Below are 19,277 nucleotides of genomic sequence, written 5' to 3' on the forward strand. Positions count from 1 at the left end.
AAGCAATAGTTTTGAAAAGAAGCAGTAATTGGGGCAAGCAGTTTAAAATAATGTAGATGTATTACATATAGTATTATGTTAGCAGAAATACTGGTCCAAACACCATTCAAATAGATTTTATTTATAATTACAGGTGACCCTTTCTAGATTCCTTCTGCATTGAAGGCTTCTAGACTAGGTCAGTTATTTTACTGTTAGCTTATAAACCCTCCATCAAATTACTGGCATCAATATAAAAATACAAAAGAGCAGCTAGATAAACCTGTAGAAACCACTAGTTGAAACCACTAGTTTTGGCAAGAAAATTTGTAAGAGTAACAACAGCTTTGCACTCAGATTGGGTAACAGCAGAAAGAGCTCTGGGCTTAGCAATATTTCTACAGTAATGTCAATTTCTGACAAAATATGTCTTCACCTGCCCACAGTTTGATAAAAACTGTATATAAGAACATTAACTTTGTAAAGCAAGATTCGCTTGTGTCTCTGGGAAGCTAAAAAAAATACACGTCTACGACACACACATAGAAAAGCACATCTTCCTCCCATTGCATGCACACAGAGCTTTTCACACTCTGGGCAGGCTTTGTAATCTGAATGACTGAAACCAGAAATTATTTAATAATAAAGTAAATCTTAAAAACACCCTCTCCCAGATGAAATTGTTTGGTTTGCCTCAAAATTATTTAAATGGTCATTAGACTAAGTACTAGCTTTTTTCCTCCTAGAATATATTACTGTTAACTCTAGGAATCATGTAAACTAGACAAAACAGTACAAAAATTATCACAGGTATTGAACAGGAAGTAAATGCACACCACAGCAGAATCTGAGAGTCATTTTAGTAAGAGTTGTGGCTCATAAAATTGGAATTTCTAGCCTTCTCTACAATGCCAATGATATCTATGAGCAAACTTCGTAAAGCAAAACAAAGCATTTTCCTGTTCACTGTAGTCCTCCTAAATAAAACAACTGTTTTTATTTCTCTGGTGTTTACTATTTAGACAGCATAGGCAAAGTAAGGGACACTAGTAGATTGAATTACTGCTTTCAAGTGTAATACAACTAGTATAAGTATCTGTCTTTATTCCTGAAAAATTATTACAAGTGCTAACTTAAGCAGAATGGAAAAAATACTCACCTGGTTACATGTGTCTGCTAAAGAATGTATGGCTTCTGAAAACATACTTGCAGAGCCCGTGTAAACCCAAGCAAGTAGCTTAAAGAAAAAATTCAACCCATTTCTGAAAACGAAGAGAAGAAATAAGCTAAAGAACAACAGAATATTTGGTCTTTAATATTTCAGCAAAACCACAAGTGCTGTATAATCATGCATGACCTGCCAGCAAGTGGTGAAACCAAGTATCAGTCTAATCATTAGAGACCTGTACAGGCAGATAAGGCATACACATTTTCTGCACGGTTACTGTTAAAAAGCCCTTTCAGCTAAACTCGACATGTAAGGATAGACAATTTATTTTTCCAAAATCGTTAACTTCTAAGCAGTCCTGAGTAAGTTACACTTCTGAAAACTACCATCACATTCACTACTCAGGACAACTAATTGCCTACCAGTGGGAGAACACAAGCCTTAACAATTTCCTTTTCTCTTTCTCCAATCCTTTGCCACCTATCCATCCCCTCCTAATACTGGAGTGCAAGGTTCCCCATTTCCATCTCAGCTTGGGCAATTCCCAGTAGGATACAAACGTAAGACAACAGACAGGAAGACAAGGCTGTCATTAGATTAGGCTGTAAAAATTATCTATGGAACTTTTCCATTAAGATGTCCAGTGTGACTTCTCAGGTCTGCTTTAGGTTACAAGCTCACTGGAGTAAGCATTGTGCTATGTTGTACAGAGAAAGGTAACTATTAGCACTAAAATCTGAGTCAACATTCTCACTTCAAACATTCATTATCAGTAGGTTAATTGTTACAACCATATTGCAAAGAAAATCAGACTAGAGAATTAGAACACTGTCCTCTATCTTTTTTAATATATTTGAGTTTAGCTTATTGGCAATTTTTAAAAGTATTCAAATTAAATTGTTATAGGTAAGTATTAACAACACCTTGTAGTTGCATTTTTGAACAACCTCATGCCAAGAAATTATATTTAAGTTAGAGGAAGCATAAGACCAGCTCCTTGCCATACATCAAATTATACAGTTGACTAAATAACATTCATTTCCAAGGTCATCCTTAAAGGATTTCTGTGAGAGCATATCCACTTCTTCAAGCAAGAGGCAGCACTGTTTTCTATACCTCCTTCTATCCAACAACCTGAGCGTGCTTTACAATTTTTAATTCAGTCTCATTACTTCATGAGATGTTGAGGCATCACCGTAATTTATAGATGGAAAGTAAGAAAATGCATAAGTTAGTGAATAACCCAAGAAGAAAGGAAGGCTGTTGTAACACTAAACCACAATTTAAATTCCCTGTGTTAATTACAAGTTCTTCCAAGTCACAGCATAGTGCATCTTTAGCATAGAAAGAAAATTAAATGTTACAGCAGGATTCATGAGCACAGTCTCTTGACTTTTGTATTGTTCTTCTCAATGTTGTATTAATGGAGTTGACAGCTTATCTGAAGGTACAATTCAGTTGTGGGGCCCCCACCTGTTCAGATGACACAACAGGCACTCAGCTGATATTTTATTTCACCCCTAGGAATCCCAAATTTGGGGGAGGGGGGATTTGACATCTATCTAAAAAGAAACCACACTAAAGTTTTCAAATGTCAGGCCCAGCAAAATCAATCTGTTAATGATGTCCAATAAGTTGGAGACATAGGATAGAAAGACAAAGAGTACTACATGGGGAATAATCACAAAAAACCTAGTGAGTCTGCAGAGCCATCGAAGCTATTTGGTGTTTCCTGTCTGACTAAATGTTCACATCAATATAAGACAATAGATAAAAGTCAGTCTAAGGTTCTTACTGAAGTAAAAACATGCATTGCCTTAAAAAACAAATCCTCCACCACATTTGAAAATAATAAGCCCCATGAAAGCCTAAATTCTGTTGAAGAAATTTACATATATTTTAAATAGCAGAGGCAAAATAATCTAAAACCAGTGGATCCTGAGAAGGCAGCTAAAATACTCTGAATCAGTTTGAAACAAACTTATCTTTCACATCAGTGACCACCAATTCAGAAAGTATTTTCTCTATTGTACTGAAATGAAATGAACTGACTGATTTAGCTACCTCATTTCTATCTGCATGGCCCTGAAAGAGTAGGAAATCTTAACAGAAGATTATCTTAAACAGATAATCTCCTTAACAGAAGGAAATCTTACACCAAAGCTAGCTAAAGTCTGAAAAAGATTTATAGTAATGTTTTGGACATCATGCCAAGAAACAACAAAAAACTCACCCCATGATTCATTAGGTACATTTCTCTTGCTTATTAAGCCTACTACAATGCAGCATTTTCTAATAAACCTCTATCCTGCACCCAGAAAATAAGCAGTTTCATTCAGCACAACTGTTTATAACTGTATTCCAAAGTCCACATAGGAGGCAGACATTCACCAACAAAAAGGGGAGGAAGAAGTGTTGAAACAGACACACATCTTCCTTGCTGTCAGAAGTCTTGTCAGTTTTAGTGTAAAGTCTAAATTTAATTGGTAACTTTAAAATGTATCGATGCATGAACAGAATCAGCCTTTCTTTAGAAAACAAACAATAAAAATACACAAATGCAAAAGTCAATCAAAACCAGTTATTCAAATCAAGGTTCCTAACTTAACAATTTAAGTTACAATTAAAAGAAATTCAAATAAATCTATCCTGACTGAACTGTAAACTTAAAAAAATTAAAGGGCAGATTTGTTTCAAAGATAATCACCTCAAAACCCCAAGTCATATACAGGGAACAGAAATTGCGGGGAATTGAGAAATATATACAGGGAATTGTACCATCATGTGATTGCCCACTTTTTACACTCTACCTTAGAGCATAAGATAATGGTCCAGAAGGACCAGGTCTTATTTACATAATCATCCCCGTCTACCCACATAAAATATGTAGGCTTTTGAAGAAACAACAGTAAAAAAATAAATGTCAAAATTAAAAAAAAAAAAATCCAAACAAAATATACAGGCCCATCATGAATCTATGGAAAAAAAAATCTTCTATTTAGACTCTAGATTTGAGAACTAAACACGTTTCATCACATCTATTTCCAAAGAAGCAGTAACATTACTAACATTCTTGACCACTAGTATTTTTCAAAAAAATACTATATACTGTGCATTTAAAAGGTAAAGCATTAGCATGACAATGAAATCACTTCAGCAACTCCAGACTGAAGAACGTTTAGCTAATAATAGATCATTCCCTTTTTGATAAAAACTATTACCTTCCTGTATTTCTCTAACAGAGCTTCAAAGTCGTTCCTCATGCAGAATTCTATTAACACCACAGAGTGTGCCAGTGCAGCTGGTCTATACCCTCACATGTGGATCCGTAGAGAAATCTGCTTTTGATTGAACCACATTTCATCCTCACTGGGGAAGCCTGAAGTTTGTGAAAAGCCCACCGAATCATTCCAGCTGAAGAAGTTAAGACAGATTGGCCTTTCTTGACCCAAAACCAGAAGCCATTAAAAATCATAATGATGTCAAGGAGCAAAGGAGCACCCATGGTGGCCTTGACTTAAATCTCTGAAAAGTTATCATGTATCTGAGGCCATGACATCCTTTAACTTCTAAAAAAGCTCCACAAAAAAGATGACTAAGCAATACAACAGGCTCTACAAACTTCTGTTGTCCTGGCTGCCAGGCATTCATCTATAACAGCACCTAATAATCTAAAAGGTATTTACAAAGTGAAGAGAATGCAGCGTTTATAGCAATGCCCTATTCAAAAAGCAGGAGGAAAAGCCTGTTTTGTCTAGATCACTGTAAGAAAGTAAAGGAGGTGGAAGTGACCATACAACAAGGTGTGTGTGTGTCCCCTCCCTTTTTTTTTTTCTCTCATTGGAAACATCCATACTAGCAGTTCTTATATGCTTTTAACTTGGAAAGCTCTGAATAGCTACCAGTAGTACTCAGTAAAGAAAGAGGGAGGTTTTCAGTCAAACAAGCTTTGTGGGTTTTTCCCCCCAAGCAAAACATACAGTTTTGCAGGAAAAGTCAGAGTTATTTCCTGCTCAAAATGTTTCCTGTGCCAAAACAGCATTTTCCCTATATTTCTATCTTGCTGCCTTTATACATATATGCATGATAGTGTCTTGGCAAATAAATACCTTTTCTAAAATCAAATTTATTTTACAAATTCACAGGTTTTATGGCAAGTAGATTTTAGCCATCATTTCCTGAGAGAAAAGACACTTTTGTGTATTTCATGCCAGATAGCCTCTGTGTTCATTTGCTTTCAATCAGGATCATTAGTTTAGTTTTTGTTTCATTCAAACTTGTAAGACATGTGAAAGGCAAAAACCTCCTAATACCCCTTTTCAGTTAGAGCGAAAAAGAGTTGAATAACAACAGAAAGAGAAAAGTTAATTCTTTTCTGCTGGTTATATGGAAGATTGTTTAAAACATAGGAAAAGCTTCCTCTCAAGAAGGAGCAAGAAAAAAGGACAACTTTAAATGCCTACCTCTCCATGTCCTTCAAAATTTTAATTTTTACTTTAATAAACTGTTTAGTCTGATCAACTTAAAAAAATTTGCTCTTCTCTTATCAGGGATATATTCTATCCCTGATCCCTATATATTAATGAATGTATTTACCTAAACTCTCTCCCATCAATAATGAATAAACAAATCTAACTTCAGTTACAGAGACACAGGTATCTTTAGCTTGAATACACAGACTGTTCTCATTTCCAGGATAATAAAAATATATTGTTTTATACTTGCATAAACAAAACGTTTATTTTTTTAAACTTACATGCAAATAGCTACCATTACCACCTTCCCTGGTCCCTTGAAAAACATAGCTGCTGGACTGGAGCGTGGCTACATAAAGAAATAAGAGATTATTAGAATAAAATAACCAAATCTTGACCTCATGAAAGACCTACTACACAAATTATTAAATAAAAACTTTGCATTGCCCTGTACTGCAAAAGTGAAGCTATAGTCCTTGAAGCATACGGATTTACTACTGAATGCTCACCCAAACTGGAGTTGGGTCTTACACATTTCTACAAATGATTGGCTATAGAAAGGATGAACAACCAACAAAGCCTCCAGCAGGGGCCACTGCAACCATAAGGACAGAAGCCAGCTGTGCAGCAGAAAGATTAAGAAATAATTCTACCATAGCAGAGCACCTGGATCTACGGAATGGGTCTGCTTAAGCAAAGAGGAAGGGCCAGTAGGGCACAGAGCAAAGCATTAATGTTTCAGGTTTTTTCTTTAAGAATTGTATTTAATTTCTTTAAATTAGCAATATATTTACTATGCATGTTTATAAGCTATAGATGAAATCTCTAATAAGAAGGCAATTGACTAGAAAAAAAGAAAAACCCTTACTGGTGCATTACACCGCCACAGTAGGAACCCATTTACACCTGCATCATAACATCTACCACTACATGACAATCTGAGATAGATCTGGTATATTACAGTGCAAATAATATTCAGTCAGTTAAGCTTATGCAGCCATTTCACAACTTTTTCCTTCAAAGGTGTCATTGTGGCATTTTCCTAGCCAAAAACTTTAAAACATCTCTTACCTTAGTATTTCCAAAGAACTCTCTGTATTCCCTCAATAGCCTTTGGTTTCTAAATAGATCTGCAATACAAAATTGTTATCATGAATATGTACTAGTAACCAGTAGTTTCAGGAATTGAAGGTTTGGGTGTTTGGTTGGTTTTTTTAATGCAGCAGCCAAATTCTAAGTAAGAGCTACATGGTCTATCTTTCTTTGTGAAAAACTCCCGGTATTGTTAGTCAGAAACACATATTGTTATATACTCATGCAAAATGCCAAATACTATTTGTTATAATCTGTACATTGTTGCTATTTCTACCAACAACATGATGCACAAAGGTAAAAATTCAAAATACACTGCACCAAATCCAGGCATTCTACTGCTCCCCTCCCACCCCTTAAGCAGAAAGGAGAGGGGGAAGTATGTTTCAAAACAAGGCTCTTAACATCAGTATTTTTCCATGCACTGAAGATGTTCAGTAACCTCAAAATAACAATTCATATTCTGCAGTATCTAGAAGCTGTAGTGCTGAATTCTTCCCTACAAAATACATTGTATGCAATAATTGGAATAGATTAAAACAGCCAGTGGAGTACAAGGACAGCCTGTAAAAAAAGTGAGTTACCACTTCAAGTATACAATGTTTCAGGATGCTACTATGAATAAATATTATTTTTTTAAATCTCATTTTTTGGATTATGTCCAAGAATTATTCTGCTGGTCACTAAAAATTTTGAAGCTACTGACTGCACTCTCAGTACAAACACTTACGGGTACCTTAAGTGCCTGCAGGTCTAGCATTTTTACTAGGAGAGTGTTCCAGTGACACAACAGTTTCCAAAAAACAAAAACAAAACAAAAAAACCCCACCAAACAAAAAACCAAAACCACACCCCACCCAAAAAAACCCGACCTCTAATTTTAAGGTGCATAATTGGAGTAAGTACCTTGAAGCAATATTGCAAGTCCTGTGATTTTAACTGACTACACAGATCAAAATCCGTTACAAACTACTGATTTGACTGTACCTGTTATTGATAATACCAGCAAGGATGACAACAATACTTTTAATCAAAAAGATGATTTGGGGGTGTTTCCCCTCCTTCTGAAGCACAAAGGTAAGCTGAATTCATTTCAGAGGAAAAATAAATGAGTAACAATATGGTATCAAGATTTGAATTGGTTTTGTCTTTTCAAAATTCTCAATAAAAAAATCCAAAACCATTGAAGATGACGTTAATTATAAACTAAAAATCAAAAGCCCCCCAAAAAACAAAGTATAGCTATAGATCTCAGCTGAATGTGTATTCTTTGATATATCACAAAGATGATAAACTGTAAGATAGTAACATACTCTATCTGCATAGGTAGTAATGAGTTACTCTAACACTATGCTATAAAACCTTATCAGGAATTGCAAGTTCCAAATTTGTATGCTCTCAATGAAATAACACACCATCTAGTGGATTTCTAACAGTCATACTTTGTTGCTTACATTTGAAGTTATTTGAAAACTCTATACTCACTTTCTCTATACTTGATCTCTGCCTCTTTACGTCGTTTTCTTTCTCTAGCAAGAGCCTCTGGACTACCCCAAACTTCAAGAGACCTGCACAGAGTAAAATTAACTTAACAACAGTTCTACTTATGCAACTTCTTTTCAGTTTGACTACATTACAAATGCCTTTCCTAAACACAGAACATCACATCATTCCTTCTGATAAGAAACCACGCAGATTACTTTACAGAATAAAAAGCTGGGCAAGAGGGGGCAGAGGACAAGCACTTGGAATCTTTGGACACATGAAACATACCCTCCAACTTTATATACGCTATGCAATTATTACAACAACAAGGATATAAAATGTGTTCAGATACAAACTGGAAAACATTATTGCCCTTTCACATTGTAAACCTGACTTTTAAAAGTTTGGGGTTTTTTTCTCTCTCTCATATAATCCTTTTTAATCGACCCAAACATTTTCCTTCATATAACTGTTCTTACTTTGCCTCTACATCCGATCTCAGGTACACAGTGAAAGTCTCAGTGTCATCATGGGGGCTTCGTCGTTTAATTTTCCTCAGCTGGTCTAAATCACTATGGAAAGTAGACAAACAGTTTAGTGCAAGAAAAAGTTCACATTATTCTAATTTTATTTTTATGTCTAGGTGATCTTCCACAATTTTGGTATTATTAGTTTGCAGTACAAAAAAAAACTTAAGTTGTTTACTTAAGCCAAACAGAACAGATATGCAACATGAGGCAAGCAATCTCTAGGATGCTACTGAAAACCACTGTGTCTTCCACACTCAAAAGTCCAAATCATGTCCTCACACTATGAAATACTATACATGGAAGACAAAGTAATAAAACACCGAATAATAAAACATCCAATGAATGATTTTCATGTAATTGATAATGTGCACAAGTGTTAAACAAGAGTGTTCACAGCTTAACATCTTGTGATGGTTTGACCCTGGATGGACATCAGGTACCCACCAAAGCTGCTCTATCACTCCTCTCTTCAACAGGGCAGGGAAGAGAAAAATATATCAAAAGGCTTGTGGGTCAAGCTAAGGACAGGGAGAGATCATCCGCTAGTTACTGTCATGGGCAAAACAGACTCAACCTGATGAAATTAGTTTAATTTATTACCAATCAAATCAGTGTAGGAGAGGATAAAAAGAAACCCCTGAATCTTAAAACATCTTCCTCCCATCCTTCCCTTCTTCCCAGGCTTAACTTCACTCCCCAATTCTCCACCTCCTCCCCCCAGGTGGCACAGGAGGACAGGAATGGGGGTTGTGGTCAGTTCATGACACGCTGTCTCTACTGCTCCTTCCTCCTCAGGACTCCTCACACTCTTCCCCTACTCCAGCCTGGGGTCCCTCTCACGGTAGACAGTCCTCCACAAACTGCTCCAGCCTGGGTCCTTCCCACAGGCTGCAGTTCTTCACACACTGCTCCAGCATGGGTCCATCATTTCCATGGGGTGCAGTCCTTCAGGAACAGACTGCTCCAGCATGAGTCCCCCACAGGGTCACCAACCCTGCCAGCAAACCTGCTTCAGCGCGGGCTCCTCTCCGCACAGGTCTGCAGGTCTTGCCAGGAACCTGATTCAGCACAGGCTTCCCATGGGGTTACAGTCTCCTTCCTTCAGGCATCCACCCGCCCTGGAGTGGGGTCCTCCCCAGGCTGCACGTGGATATCTGCTCCACCATGGGCCTCCATGGGTTGCAGGGGGACAGCCTGCCTCACCATGGACTCACCACGGGCTGCAAGGGAATCTCCGCTCCGGCCCCTGGAGCACCTCCTCCCCCTCCTTCTTCACTGACCTTGGTGTCTGCAGGGCTGTTTTCTCTCACATCCCTGTAGTCCCCCGCTACCAAAACCTTGCCATGAAAACCCAATACACATCTCTCTAAATGGAAATCAGAAGTCATGTGACATGAAAAGTTAATAAATTTAACCTCAAAACTGACGCACCCAGCACAAGCTGCAAAAGGTTGTAGGTAACAAAACTACTTGTGGGAACTGATAGATTTCCTGTGCTGAGCTACACACTAGGGCATCTGCAGTGAGAAGCATCACAGATGTTCTGTTGTATTAAAAAAAAAAAAAAAAAAAATCATTTTTTGCCTAACCGATTATCTAGTCCTTTTGTCTTTTTTTCCCTTTTGGTCAATCCAGCAAAACTTCAGCTAGTTATTTCTCTGCACAAGCAGACAGCGGTAGATAAAAAGATGGTAGAGGACTAAGCACAATTTGTCACTGGATTTTCAGCAAAGACTAAGTCTGGTGACATACACTATATGTAAAAAGTGGGGAGGAACAGTGACAGCATAAAGTTATAAACAAAGCTGCAAAGCCTTTAGATTTAGTATGGGTCACGCTTATAACGTGCATGAAATCTGATGAACACCTCAACTATAGCAATCCTCAGGCATGGCACATAGTAAAAGGCAGTAAATATGAATCAAGTAATAACAGTTAGGTTACAATGCACCAGGTCATATTATATTCCAAATTACAGACCTCATGTAGCATGAAGTTTCCACTGATGTTTTAGAGATGTTCACATCAAACCATCATGACCCCAAAAATGCTGAAACAAGAGTTATTTGCCATTCCCCCCTATAACTACCTGCTCTAGAGGTGGACTCCCCCAACTAGATTTATGGTCATAGAAGCACAAGTAAATTACTCTAAGTAGTAACTACGGAAACATGCAAACTAAGTGCAAGTTCCTAATCCACTGTAACACTTAAGTAAACAAGAACTACCTTCAGCTACTTACAATTATGTATACCACAAAAGCATTCAGAAAGAGTTGCTGTGCAAAATCACTCTGCAATCACAATTAATTTTGAAGTACATACAAACAAACAAATATTCACAATTTAAATTTTAATTCGAACCCATCATACCTGGATTTAAGACAAAACTCATTTATTGCTCTGACTCCAGTGATGAAGTTATTCTGTGTGTATTTTGGTCCATACTCTCTTTTTTTAAGGACTGCTTTCACTTAAAAACAGAAATAGATAAGCAAGTTAAATCACTCATGCAGACTACAGAAACTTCAAAAAGTAATTCAATCTAGTGTCATCTTGTGATACCGCTAAGCAGAGATCTGAAAAACAATACTTGTCAGTGCGATAGAAAACTTACAGTGAAGAAAAAGGAACGTTCTTCATTGTGGAAATGAATAAAAGTAGAATGATTTACCTCCAAAAATGCTACTTGCTAAGCTGTAAGCTAAGCAGGGCTCTCAAACATCCCATACACTTACCTGCCACTGTCAGTTACTTCCCCAACTTTGATGTCAGAGATAGTGTTTGGCTACTAAGATAGCATTCAAACACAGCAATTTGGAAATCCTTGCTCTAGCAACTGAAATGGGAACACAGAGCTCCATTTCTCTTTTCCAGTACTTAACCAATTCCATCTTCTGCAGATAAGATTTTTGACCTTTGCAGACCATCCAGAGAACTGAGGCAGACTGCATAAGTTCTTTGTCCTCAACTATTACTTTGAAAACTAGCATACTTAATATTGGGCATTTATAATAATTAAAAACATGCATTCTTTATTCATAATGCTTTGTGTGTCTAGAAGATACACTCCTATGACATCCAATTTTCATGCACAACGCAAAGAATATCACACATATTCAGAAAAAGGAGAAATGGAATTTTAAATTTATGGCATTATTTCCTGCTTCTCTGTAAGTACATAACTTCACCTTATTTTCAAATGTAAGTCACTATACACTAACTTCCATTAAAAATGTTATGCTTATTGGAAGAAGAGTTACAATTGCTGAAGGATATGATGTTAAAGAACACAACTGAAAACAAAAAGCTCAAATTCTGCAGGCGAGAACTTCCTGCGTATCACAGGATTGACAGGATTTCTATAGTTAGTCCAGTACTTCTCCTGAAGTCACAGGATACTTGCAGAAAGATACTGCATTAAGACTCTGAAAAAAATTTTCCCAGAGCTCTACATTGTCTTATTTCTGAGTTTTGAAAGCTTAAAGGCAAAATATATTGCTTGACATTCAACAATGCACTAACACTACAGATATCATTATTTACCATCATAATCTGATTTCTGTCATCCAGTTTGAACTTAAACAATTTTAAGTACTTTAGTAATCACATTCATCCCACAATGCTCCTGAGTGAAGGGGAGATAAAAATTAGAGAGCTCCAAAAAACAGTCCATCATTTACTAAAGTTAGAACAGGATGAACATTTTTAAACAAGAAGAATGCTTCCCATCTTTTCTTGTTTAAGACTTTCTTATATATCCAAAGTGTATTAACTTTAGTATTACTTGTAGATTTATCAAGTACTAACCCATCTTTCAGAAACAGGTAAATTTTACTAAAAGAAAACAGCATAACCAATTGTACACTGCAGAATATCTCAACAATCCAACTCCCAGTTCAAATAACTGCATAAAACAAATCAATTTGGTATTTCCAAGAGAAGGACAAAGCCCAATAAAAGATGATGTAAATAAAACACTTTAAATAGCACAGTTTTTTAACATTAGTGATCCTTTAAAAATGTTGTTGCCTTAGTAATACTTAGATCAATAAGTTTCTAAGTCACAGCAGCATCTTAAACACTAGAATTCCACTTTCTAGACCCTATCAAAATCTTTAACATAAACATTCTTGCTTGTGCATCTATAATCTAGAGGTAAAACTCTCTTCCCACTGAAAGATATATGTATTTTTACAACCATTTCACAGTCTATCTAATTTCTCCTATCCACCTTGTATGTTCCCCCTGTATGTATACACTAAGTGACAACAGACCCAAAGAAATTGACATAAAGAACTAGACAGAAGCATATAGAAAATATACAGAGACACACTAATCTCACCTTGTTACTAACAAGTATTATGATTCAATGTTTCTTTAAATTTGGGGAAAGACAGGAAGGAATTTTGTTACAGTTTATAACCTGCTGAGTCACTTTCAATCCAGAGAGGGGTTTGGGGTTTTTTGGCAGAGTTTAAAGAGAAATGGCAATTTCTATTTTGATAAAGTTCTTTCCATACATAGAAGGCTAGGAGTGACCAAAAGTACAGGAGTTTTTAATAGCGTAATTCTCACAGTAACATAATAGAAACTATCGGAGTGAAGATGGAGTGAAATCAAGTCATAATAAATTAAAACCATGAAAGAAAGTTATGATCTTATTTCATCCACTTAGGTTTTTAAACAATGTAACTAAAGACAAAAGCATGTATTTACTATAGGCACAAATGGGAACATTTCAGGACTCAGATTAGGCAGTTCATGTGGTCAAAATATTTTTAGAAGCAACATTGATTAGATTAACTCAGCAATAAGAAGGAACAGAGGAAGACTTAGGACAAGGAACAGGGGAAGATCAAGTATTTGGCTTAGCCACATTAAGTCTGAGATGGTGAATGGACATCCTAAAAACGCGCACGGAGGACAGACTGCGATAACAGATGAGAAAACAAACCAGTCTTTCCCTGACAAATTCATCAGCTTAAATGAAACAATTAAAAACAAACACAGAAGAGTGAGTAATTAGAAGGAATACTGCTATATTTGATTTTTCAGGAGTCATTTTCAAGCAACCAAACAAAGCTGACATACAAGCGTGTTTTAAAATGTTATTCATGTAACTCGTTACACAATTGAAGAGGAACCAGAGCTTCCTTACACATATCTTTTCTGACTACTATCAGACAGCAGTGAAGTTTCAATACATGAAGTATTTCTTTACCTTTTACTTGGATTGGCTCTTTAAGGAAAGACTGCTTTTGACCTGCATTGGTCGTATCTTGTCCTGTAAAATAAAAATAAAGCTCACTGTAAATACAGAAGTACCTACTTTTCTTTTTAGTAGAGTTTGGTTGACATAACAAAATTAGAATATACCTTAATATTGCTCTCCTCCCTGACAATTAAAAACATTCTTGCTAGATTTCCAACGCTTAAAACTCTCAAAATAAAAGACAGAAATAGTAAAAAAAAAAAAAAAAAAAAAAAAAAAGAAAATTAATATAGCATCAATCAATAAACTCCTAGCAGCTTGCAGAAGAGCACGAATTTGCAACATACTTCAGAAAGTATCCTGAATTTTTAAAAAGCATTTTAACACTGTACTTCTAGTTTGGAACAAGTTTTATGCAATAGTTTAGATTAGGAAATATAATCAATTCTGTACAGTTTATGGCTGCTGATCACCCGAGTCTCATAGAGCTTTCAAGCTGTAATTCAATTTTAAGGGACCGAAGCTTTTTCACTTACAAATAGCTAGCTCTTTAAAATACAGAATATTTAAACTAAAATCTGCAACTCTCACATCAAGCTGGAACTAAAATAAAACCAAAGTATTTTAGCTAGTTTTGAAATTTGAGGGCATGAGTCAATAAAAAGCCAACAAAAAATAATTCACAATACTATTAAATGAATCTTAATATATGGAAAATAATAAATTCCAGCAATTTCAGTGAGATGTCTAGTTAGAAATCAGAAGTACTACTTGAAAATACACACAAATATTGCAGCCTTATCTCACATATCTTGACATAGCTTTCAGAACACCTTATGATTCTAACACATCAACCCAACACACCTACTCTTTCGTGCCCTAACACTCTCTAATATCAGAGGTTTGCCACACATCCACAGTCATTAACCAAATTAAAACAGACCTTATTGAAAGTGATAGATTAAAAAAAAAATGAAGATTTTTCAAGCCGGTTTGCATTAATTAATGAGATACTCCTAGCTTAACATGCTACTCAAATTACTCAAGGCTCAGACATTCTTGAAGCTTGGACCACATAACTATCTATCCATCAGGCAATTAGTTATTGCCCTAACAGCAGCTGAGGACTAAGGCTGGTAACAATCCAAGTATACTTTCTTGGAAAAGTAACACTTGTAAATTTATGAAACTGATCTTATTGCATAACAAATAAGGCTGGACCATAAATAACTTGCATTCCTAAAACAGTTAACCCTATCAGTTATTGTTTGACTTGAAAACAAAAGCAAAATAAACCCTCGCTGTTCCTTTCCTTTCTTTTCTTACCCTGTTTAAAACACCAGGCAGCCAATCTATCAATATTCATGAAAAAAAATTCAGCTAAGATCACTCAGCAAAAACTGTGTAGTAGCTTCATTTCAGAAACTGCATGCAACCATTTATGTCATTATAAGAAGTATTACCAACACTATTTAACAAAAGATCAGATGATAAGATTTCAGAGGAGGAAAAAAAGGCACAAAAATACCAAGATTTATATCTATGCACAGAGGTCTATGCACACCAAGCACCCTTTTAAAGTTTACTTCCTCAGCCTAGAGACTGGACAAAATCACAGTGCATAAAAAAGGAATACTTCAATTCACAATTACTGTTTTTCTGGTAAGCAGAGGTTGATACAATAGAACTTCCAAGATTAATATATTAGTATTTTCAATATCACATTAACGAGAAAAGGATTTCCCAAGTTTACTGGTAAAGAAATGGAGGTCCAAGTGAGATCCATTATTTGCTAAATATTTAAGTTACTGGAAAAATATGGTAATCTTTACAAGTAGTAGATTACCTTTTCAGAATTTTACCAAAAATATAATGTTTTTTTAAATAAACAGTAGTAACATGTCCACAACGCATAAGAACATTCTATCCACTCGGCTCCAGAAAAAAACCCTATACGAAGCATGCATATTATAACACGCATTCCAAAAGAAACTTCAAAGCAGTTGTTCATCTATGCACAATATCTCTAGGCTGCAGTTTCACAGATGCTTGCATACGTCAGCCCCCATGCTCAACAAAAGGTAAGTCCCACAGTGCCCACGTGGTGCAATTCCACTCAAGGCTTACTAGGACTCAAGGCCACAAAGAGCAGTGTCTCTCCTCCAGCCATTTCAGCGACAGAGAGCAGAATCAGCTGACTGATCCATCCTACCTCTGCCCTAGCTCTGCAAAACAGGAAAGCAATTAATTTTTCACAAAACAGGCCTAAACGTCATTAATGCCAGCCCAAGAGAGGGAGTGATCAGAAAGGGGTGGGAGAAGGTGGGAACACCCCTATTTATACAAGCTTAAGGCATCATGGAAGCAGTAGCGCTAGATTGTTTTCACGTGTCCAATTTTTAACGCCTGCAACTGCGCATTAAGAACCCAGAAAATATCAACAACTACAACTGGCTCTACAGTCTTTCACTGTATTCAGGCAGACATTCTTCTGCAAGAACCTCCCCCTCTAGCAACCATCTTCAGTTCAAGACTTTCCAAGAAACGTAAACAGTCTTAAGTATTACCCTCTTCTAAAATCCTATCACAGACTTAAGAAATAATATCTAACTGTTACACTTAGAACAACATTTAAGATCCACTTTTGTACTTCCAAGCATCAGAAAATACTCTTAGCTGCCTGTAGTTAATAGCTTTTAAAGACCGTTGCAAGCCTCAGGAATTTACAAGTTACTAAAGAAAGAATACCTGCTAACATGACAATGAAGAGAGAAAAAAATTTCTTTAGTAGACCACCTAGTTTCAGACAAAAGCACACAGAAAGAGAGCTTTCATTTTTAAAAGCATTTGTTATCTCTTAAGCACAGTAGTCTTCCAAACTTGTATCTGTACAGTCCTACACGTAGTAAGCAGAAAAAAATAGAGGATGCTATGATGGAGCAAGGACAAGACAATTCTGAATTTCACAAGCACCTAACTAGCACAAGATCGACAATCCAATGAACAGCAAGGAGGGTCAGGTTATGTCCATTATATCAAGTGTTTAACCTGAATGCTGCAGGTGTGACAACTGTCAGCTTAGAAAGCTCTAGCACATGGAACAGATCAACCTTCTTTACCAGTCATCAATACCCTGACCTGGAGAAGTCACAGTGCTCAGTATTCACACCCATTCAATCTTTATCACTAGCTCATTTCACAAAACAAACCTGAAATACTAGGAAAAGAATTCAAATAAGCAAGCAAAGTGGTAAAAGACAAGTAATATATTCCATTTCTTATTCCTTAAGTTACCTAATACCTTCTGACATCCACATTCTATCATCACCACTTGAAATTTGATTACTCTAAACTTAAATCCTTTAAATACTGGAATGACAAAAGAAATAAATTTCAGCGTTCCTCCCTGGTTATACATTTGATATTTATATATAGATGCCCACAAGCAACAAATACTAAGAATTCTGCAACTGTACTATCACACAATTGAAAAAAAAAAAGTTATCAATTGTTAAATACATGGAAGCTTTACATTTATGTAAATAGTCTTTATTTTAGCTTAGTACTACCTGTTCCAACTTTATGCGGGGTTTCTTCAGGGGTTGATCTATTTGTATCTTCTGATCCAAGATCTTTTTTCTGACCATTGGAGGTATAAACTCTCACTTGACTCATCAGCTGCACAGGCAGACGATTGCATGGTAGAATATAAGACAGACTCCCACTTTTCATCGAAGCTTGCCAGCCTAACAGGGGGAGGAAAAAACAGATGTTTCAGGCAACCATTTTGGAAGGAAAAAGAAGGAAAAGTGGTCCAGCTACACCAGTGTAAGTGATGGCATGTTAGCTTTTAAGTACTTATCTGTGCTTATGTTTAGGAATTACAAAACAGGAGTACAGAGCATGCTTTCACTGCCTACCTTCAAACATCCACTTTTAAACTTCTTCTAATATTAGGGGGTTTTCCCAAATTTTTTCCAAACACCTCTAGATGATCTTACAGGGGTTAAAAAAAAAAAAAAAAAGATACAAAGTTATGTGATAAGATTGGCTTACTGATACATTAAGCCCCGTTCTAGTCATACTGCCTGAAAAATCTTTAAAAAAAACAAGTATCGATAAAAGAACAAATACAGACCACTATAAAACTATTAGCCAGCATTGCCATTTCATTTCACTCTGTGTACGCTCTGTACAAGCCACAGCTTACCCATTAAGAAAAACTGAACTGTGTGCTTTACACATTAAGAGCAACTTGCTACAGAAATTACGCAGAAAACCATACAACATTGTACAAACCACTTTATACAGAAGAATCTTAAATTCTGCAATATTTACAACAGACAAATTACACGATAAATATGTAAAAAGCGTACTGAGAAATCACCCTGGGTAGGCAATCTTCAATGTCAAAGGACTAGCCAAAAGTAGAGGTGTATGCAGTACAAGCCAACCTGCATGACCAACTTCCAGGTTGTTCTCCCAGGTTTGTGCTTCCAGGTAGCACAAACACTTCTATAGAGAGGGTACGTAACTCCTCCAACCAGAAGTACAACAGGCACACTGACTGCTTTGGAAAGCACTCATTAGAAGAACAAACAAATTTAAAAAAAAAAAAAAAAAAAAAAAAAAAAAGCAGTGCTGGTAAATCAAGTCCTACAAAGTATGACTAACCATATGTGAATAACACGCCTCTCAACAAAGTGATAATATTTTATAAAAACTCTTTATTCCATAAAAGCCTCAACAGCTTTCATTTTTAGCCCTCTACAGTACAGACGCATCGGCCTGTGTGCAGGCACCAATCTGAACCCCACAGAGGAACAAGTTCACCAAAGCAAAAAGTCAGATAAGCCCTTAGTGACTGTCAGTTGTCGCTAATATGACAAAAGCCCAGAAAAATCAACTCGTCTCGGTGAACTTACTGATTACGACTCATAAAAGACCCAGGAAATACATGGCACAGGATGAGCAGTTTCCTAAGCTTTGGTGACACCAGAGCAGTTGAGCAAGGGAAACTTAATCAGCATGTTTAGGGGACATTTCTCCTACTAATCCATACACGCGCACAAAACCATTAAAGAAAAAGGGATTTGCTGCAATTCAACCGTAAGAGATGACATGAAGCAAGGCAAAACCCGTCAGAATTTAAATTCCATGGGACCTGCGACCTAAAGGGAAAGCCAGGGCTTGCTCCTCAGAGCAACGCAAACCCCGCAAGCCTGCGCTTCGTTGCGTACAGTTACTGCAAACTTCAACCCCGACCCGGCCACGATGTACCGCTCCCACGCACGTCGTGGGGTGACGGGGCAGCAGGATGGGGGGTGGAGGGTG

General features: G+C 36.6%; 1 protein-coding gene across 2 annotated transcripts in view; it reads right to left on the reverse strand.

Annotated features, from left to right (window-relative positions):
* SLC30A9 (solute carrier family 30 member 9) overlaps positions 1–17,916 on the reverse strand; it is a 40,621-nt gene extending 22,705 nt beyond the window's left edge. For both annotated transcript variants that reach the window (XM_009641251.2, XM_035896721.1), the window contains exons 1-9: positions 17,864–17,916; positions 17,513–17,689; positions 13,953–14,015; positions 11,102–11,201; positions 8,679–8,771; positions 8,200–8,282; positions 6,694–6,752; positions 5,904–5,971; positions 1,139–1,241 (exon numbers count right to left, since the gene is read on the reverse strand). In XM_009641251.2, the coding sequence (XP_009639546.2) occupies positions 1,139–1,241; positions 5,904–5,971; positions 6,694–6,752; positions 8,200–8,282; positions 8,679–8,771; positions 11,102–11,201; positions 13,953–14,015; positions 17,513–17,689; positions 17,864–17,873 (756 nt within the window). In that variant the 5' untranslated portion in view covers positions 17,874–17,916. The remainder of the gene's footprint in view (positions 1–1,138; positions 1,242–5,903; positions 5,972–6,693; positions 6,753–8,199; positions 8,283–8,678; positions 8,772–11,101; positions 11,202–13,952; positions 14,016–17,512; positions 17,690–17,863) is intronic.
* Between the last annotated feature and the right edge of the window lie 1,361 nt (positions 17,917–19,277).

The sequence above is a fragment of the Egretta garzetta genome, unplaced genomic scaffold (assembly GCF_000687185.1).
Source record: "Egretta garzetta isolate BGI_Z169 unplaced genomic scaffold, ASM68718v1 scaffold256, whole genome shotgun sequence".
Taxonomy (NCBI): domain Eukaryota; kingdom Metazoa; phylum Chordata; class Aves; order Pelecaniformes; family Ardeidae; genus Egretta; species Egretta garzetta.